At 48.9% G+C, this 6000-nt stretch overlaps 1 protein-coding gene across 3 annotated transcripts in view; it reads left to right on the top strand.

The window, feature by feature from the left end:
* The window catches only part of LOC119336220 (conserved oligomeric Golgi complex subunit 3-like), a 36457-nt gene that overhangs the window by 5212 nt on the left and 25245 nt on the right, over positions 1-6000 (top strand). For all 3 annotated transcript variants that reach the window (XM_037608228.1, XM_037608227.1, XM_037608229.1), the window contains exon 14: positions 412-500. In XM_037608228.1, the coding sequence (XP_037464125.1) occupies positions 412-500 (89 nt within the window). The remainder of the gene's footprint in view (positions 1-411; positions 501-6000) is intronic.

Raw genomic sequence — 6000 nt, 5'->3', positions numbered from 1 at the left:
CTGTTCCACATCTTATTGACAACCAAATGAAATCATGTTCTCTTTGGTAATCCAATGTTAACAAATAAAATCCAGCTTTTTGGGTACGCAATCGCATTAACAATAAAATGGCAGCTAAATCACGGTGATTGTGTAGAAAAACAAACTATTTTTTTTGCGCACAATGTACAAAGGATAGACGAGCGGTCACGGGCTAACCTACTAGAATATTTATGCCGCCGCTGAAACGCACAGGAAATTATCCAGCGTGTTAAAACGTAAGTAGTTCTATGTTTTCTGCAATATGCATTTTCAGTATCACACTTATATTTTATCGAAGCTTGTAGCATTCTTGTGGTATGAATTGTTTTTGTTATATCTTCTTTACTGTTAGAAAAAAATGTTAATACTTGTTCGCCCATTTCTTCTCAGGCATGCCAGTTTGAGCACCAGCTTTTTGCTCACTTCTTCCCAGCATCCGCACCAGATGTTTCAACTATGGCTCCTTTAATGGATCCATTGTAAGATTATTTAACCCCCCTTAGTTCTGTTAAAGCCATTTACGTTCATGCTGGCAATCCTACAAGTTACAAGTGATTTATTTGTGCAGTTCAGCAACTTGATTTGGTAATCCTCGCAAAAAAAGGAAAAAAAAACTTGACTTGGTATCACGTAAAGTTAGTTTGACAAACCAAGAGGGCAATAACCAATAATGTGTCCTAACACCTTGTTACAAGTTTTACCGCATGTTGTATGTTGCCAGGAAGTATTGTTTTGTTACTTAGCAGTATAGATGTAGCAAGTCTTGTTTATGTTCAGGTTTACATGCAATATATGTTAGCTATAACCCTTGTGTGTTGTGCTTAATTAACTCAGTATTAGTGGTCTGTATAGACCAATACTTGGCTAGTAGGAGTATGTAGTTGTCTGCTAGTAGTTAATTTGGTTTTTGCTTGTTCTGCCACGTTAGAGATATAGGAATTTGATAACGTTCGGCCGTCAGGTACGGGCACATGGCAAATCGAATGTTCCCGATGGCAAGTTTAGTGACGTGAGGATGGCAACTTTAGTTGGTAAGCATGGTGTTATGCCCACGCTATGTTTCTTCCTTGATTACAGATACCAGATTGAAATACAAAAGAAGGAATGAAGAAGACAGTCAAAGGGGAAAAGTGTTCTGTTCTCCTCCCCTCTCTCCTCTGTTCTTTCCACCTACTTATCCCCATTCGTGTCGATGGTTTCTCCTCGCTGGACTCCTTGCTGGGCACGCCAGGCCCTGTCCAGCTGGCGACTGCGTCGAGAGGCCTTGGGCCGTCTTCCTGGGTTGGGCCACCACATAACATTCCCCACCCCTTGCGGCGCGGCTTGACCCCAAGCCAGCAGAGTAGGAAATCGCTGATGCAACAGAAAGGCTTCCTCCCACGAGTCATGATCTGTAGAACGGTCTGCCCAACGTACCTTGATACGAGGTATGATCTTCCCTCCACGCTGAATGAGTCTTGTTTGCACTACCGCCGCTGGTTGAAGAAGACATAGTGGCTTCGGGGTCGCTAAACTGATATCTGGTTCGACCGTTACTTTGGGAGGCACTTGCTTCTTCAATTGCGAGACATGGACCACATTGTGAATCCTGGAGCTAGATGGTAGATCAAGTTTGTATGCAACCTCCCCAATCCTGCTTAGTACTGTATAGGGCCCGTAGAACTTCAAGGAAAGTTTCTGATTGCGACGAGCAGTGAGGGAATTTTGCAGGTAAGGTTGGATTTTGAGAAAAACCTGCTTGCCCACCTTGAAGGAGCGCTCACTTCGGCTTTTGTCAGCTTGTTTCTTCATGCGTTGTTGAGCCCGTTGCAAGTGCTGACGGAGAAGCTCAGTCATGACGGCAGGCTCATTCATCAGTTCCTGCAGATCGCCACTGGTGGCCGGCGCAGTGATGCCAAACGGACGAGTTTGATACCCGTACAAGGCTTCAAATGGGGTGATGCCCGCCGCAGTGTGATATGTGGTATTATACCAATGCTTAGCTAGCGAGAGCCATTTCGCCCACTTGGTTGGGGCGTCATGCGTGGAGCAGCGTAGGAAAGCCTCCAAGCATTGGTTCAATCGCTCGGTCTGGCCATCAGTTTCCGGGTGTCGGGCAGAGCTCATATTTAGAATTGTGTCTGACAGTCTGAATAGTTCTTGCCAGAACAAGCTAGTAAACACTGGATCACGATCTGAGATGATGCGAGCAGGCATACCGTGGAGGCGATAGACTTGATCAAAGAACATTTGAGCAACTTGCAGTGCTGTATATGGGTGTTTGAGGGGTAGGAAATGCGCAAACTTTGTAAACTTGTCAATTACCACGAGTATGACTTGATAGCCTTGGGAAGATGGCAGGCATTCAACGAAATCCCAACTGATCGTGTGCCAAGGGTGAGGAGGTATCTCATGCGGCTGAAGAAGGCCTGGCTTGCGATAGTGTTCAGTCTTAGCGCGCTGACATGTGTCACAGCTTTGCACAAATTCAGTGACTGACTGTTTCAGTTTTGGCCAAGCAAATAGCTTCTTCACTCGCTGGTATGTGGCCAGTATCCCGGAGTGCCCTCCCAGTGCGCTAGCATGCAAAGACTGCAATATGTGTTGTTGAGCCAGAATATTGTGACCCACCCAAATGCGATTCTTGTAACGGATCACCCCATTATCCAGCGAGTACCCTCGATCATTGGGTGTGGTCAACGACAATTCTTGCAGCAACTGTTGAGCTGCCGGGTCCTCAGCATAACTGTCCACTAGTGTCTCCAACCAAGAAGGGATGGCCGTTGAGATGGCAAGCAGAGGAGCATCATGCTCGCGGCGCGAGAGTGCATCAGCTGCAGCATTGGTAATTCCTTTTTTATACTGGATGGTATAGTTGAGACCCATGAGCTTGACGAACGCTTTGTGCTGAATCCCTGTACTCAGACGTTGCTCTGTCAGGTGCAAGAGGGCCTGTTGATCCGTACAAATGACAAAGTGTTGATGTTGTAAGTAGGGTCTCCACTTGTCTACTGCCATCAAGATTGCGAGACATTCCTTCTCATAAGTGCTGAGAGCCTTGTTCTTGTGAGAGAGAGCTTTGCTGAGGTAAGCTATGGGATGCCCTTGTTGCATTAGGACTGCACCCACCCCATCCTTGCAGGCATCTGTTTCCAAGACAAAGGTTTGATTGAAATCAGGGACGGCCAAAACTGGTGCTTGAATCATGGCTGTTTTAAGTAGTTGGAATGCCTTGTCAGTGACCGGAGTCCATTGAAAGGTAACTCCCTTTTTGAGTAAATCGGTCAGAGGCCTGCTGATTACCCCGTAGTGCTGAATAAATCTTCGATAATAGCCGGTAAGGCCCAAGAATCCCCGCAATGCGCGTACTGTGGTTGGCACAGGCCACTGCTTGACAACTGCTATCTTTGTTTGATCGGTGGCCACCCCTGCTGCACTGATTACATGACCAAGATATTCAATTTGAGGCTTGGCAAATTCACACTTGGACTGCTTAAGCACCAGGTGGCTATCGCGCAGGAGCTGTAGAACGGACCTCAGGTTTGCAATGTGTTCTTGAAGGGTCTTGCTGAACACCAAGATATCGTCCATGAACACGATAACTCCTTCCCGAAATGTCGGTGCTAGAGCCGTATTCATTACACCTTGAAATGTTGCGGGAGCTTCTGACAAGCCAAAGGGAACTACTAGGAACTCGTATAGCCCATGATGTGTCCGAAACGCTGTTTTGTATTCATCCCCTTCCGCCACCCGGACCTGATGATAACCCGCCAGCAAATCCAATTTGGTGAACCAAGCTGCCCCGGCCAGCTCGTCAAGCAGTTCTTCTACTATAGGCATTGGATGCTTATTTTTGATGGTTATGCTGTTTAGCTGCCGGTAGTCCACAGAAAACCGCCATGGCCCATCCTTCTTGCGAACAAGCAGAACGGGTGATGCAAAAGGACTGGAGCTTGGACGGATTATGCCTTTGCGCAAACTTGTCTCTCTATTTCATCTTTTTGTTGCGGGGTGTAGCGATAAGGGCGTACACTGACTGGTTGAGCACCCGGGATAAGGGGAATTTTATGATCAGCCAGACGGCGGGGTGGCAGGGTGGATGGCTCCACGAACACATCCTTATATTCGTGCAGAACCGTGACCACCTCCGGAGGAAGTTGGTTAGGAGTTGGCACAGTATCAGCCACCGAGCATAATTCCTTCTCTTGGTGCAGACGCTTGATCTGAACTGCATGCTGGATTGCCCCTCGGCGCAGCAGTCCTTTCAATTTCCTTACCGATACGGGTTTAAGAGGCTGATTTCTGTCTTGAATGCCTCGCAAGGAGATGCGGCGCCCTTCGTGAGTGAACTTCATCCACTTCTTGTGCCAATGAACCCACATAGGGCTGTGTTGCTCGAGCCAATCTGCGCCAATGATGATATCATAACAGCCGAGGGGAAGCACTTTCATGTCTTGGCAGAAGGTATGGCCTTGAGTCCACCAGCACCAGGTGAGCTGGCTCACCGTTTGGGAGCTCACTAGTGTCCCTCCTCCTGCAATTACATATGAAGCTGGTTTTATTTGTTGCACGGGAAGCTGTAACTCGTCCACTATCGTTGTATCCACAAATGAGCAATTAGCGCCAGAGTCCACCAAAATCAGCACTTCTCGGCTGCCAATTCGACCATGGAGACACATGGTGCGTCGCTTGACTGGCGGAGTCGAGCCACTGTCACCGGCCAAAAGCATTACCTCTTCATCCGAGCTGGAATCTGATAGATGTTGAGGATCGGGAGGATCATCTAACTGCAACACCTCCAGTAATTCTTCCATGACATGAATGGGCACCTTATCAGGACATTTGTGGCCACGTGCCCACGGATCACCACAAGTGAAGCAGAGATTCTTCGACTTGCGGTAGGCACGTAGTGCTTCCAGCTTTTCAGACCACTTGCGCGAGTCCTCGGGAACTGCTGGTGACTTGTGCTTCTCTATGGAGGAGGATGCCTTGTGATATGATCGATGGCCTGATTTGACATTTGCCACCGACTTGTCATGCTCCAACTCCACTTCCTGCAACAAAGCCAAGCAGCTAGCAGTATCCACATCCTCAGGACGGTGTAAAACAACGGCAGAACGAATACCGGAACGCAGCCCAGCAATGTATCGTTCAACAAAAAGGACCTCATGAGTATTGGGGTCAGCTAAGAGAATTTGGTGCTGAAGAGTATCGAATTTTGTTGTGTATTCCTGAACTGATCCTATCTGACTCAGCAGCAACAACTGACGCATGTAAAAGTTGTGTTTATCCTTGCCCCACTTCTCTGCAACTGCGGCACGCAAATCGTCCCAGTGCTGAAACTGTTTGCGTTTTTGTGCCATTTTTAGCCAGAGGGCTGCATTGCCTACTACATTCAGCGCCGCGAACTTGACTTTCATGTGTTCGGACACTCCATATATGTCAAAATACAGCTCGCAGTTGTCGATCCAGACTTGGTAGTCTTCCCCATCAAATTTGGGGAAATCCATCTTCGGTGTGCTACCGAAGGAGGACCGGACCGCACGACGCTCGCCATGGACAGACTCCAGATCATGCAGAGGACGGTTGGGCGGAAACGTACCATGAGCCGGAGGCAGAGTAGGGAATTGAGGATCCCCCAACACTGGCCCCCGTTGCTGGTGTTGACCGCCGTGCCCATAGGGCCGATCCACGCCGATCGAGCGCACTTCGACCGTCGGAGGCGCGGTCGAAGAAGAGGCCAGGCCCGGAGGAATTGGAGGCCGCTGTGGAGGCGATTCCAGCGCGTTGAGACGCGTGGACGCATCCTCGGCATGCAGCTGAAGAAGCGACGCCGATGTAGTGAGAGTCTGCGTCGTCGCCTCCATTGACTGCATCCACGCAGTGATGCCCTTGAGTTGCTCCGCGATCTCGTCCAGCTTGGTGTGCGTCTCCGCGTTGTGCTGCTCGATTCCCTTCATTGCGGCCGAGATCTGTGCCTGGACAGCGGTAGGCGGTCTT

The sequence above is a fragment of the Triticum dicoccoides genome, chromosome 7B (assembly GCF_002162155.2).
Source record: "Triticum dicoccoides isolate Atlit2015 ecotype Zavitan chromosome 7B, WEW_v2.0, whole genome shotgun sequence".
NCBI classification, from domain to species: Eukaryota; Viridiplantae; Streptophyta; class Magnoliopsida; order Poales; family Poaceae; genus Triticum; species Triticum dicoccoides.
The sequence above is the reverse complement of the archived record's forward strand: the minus strand, read 5'-3'. Positions and strand labels throughout refer to the sequence as shown.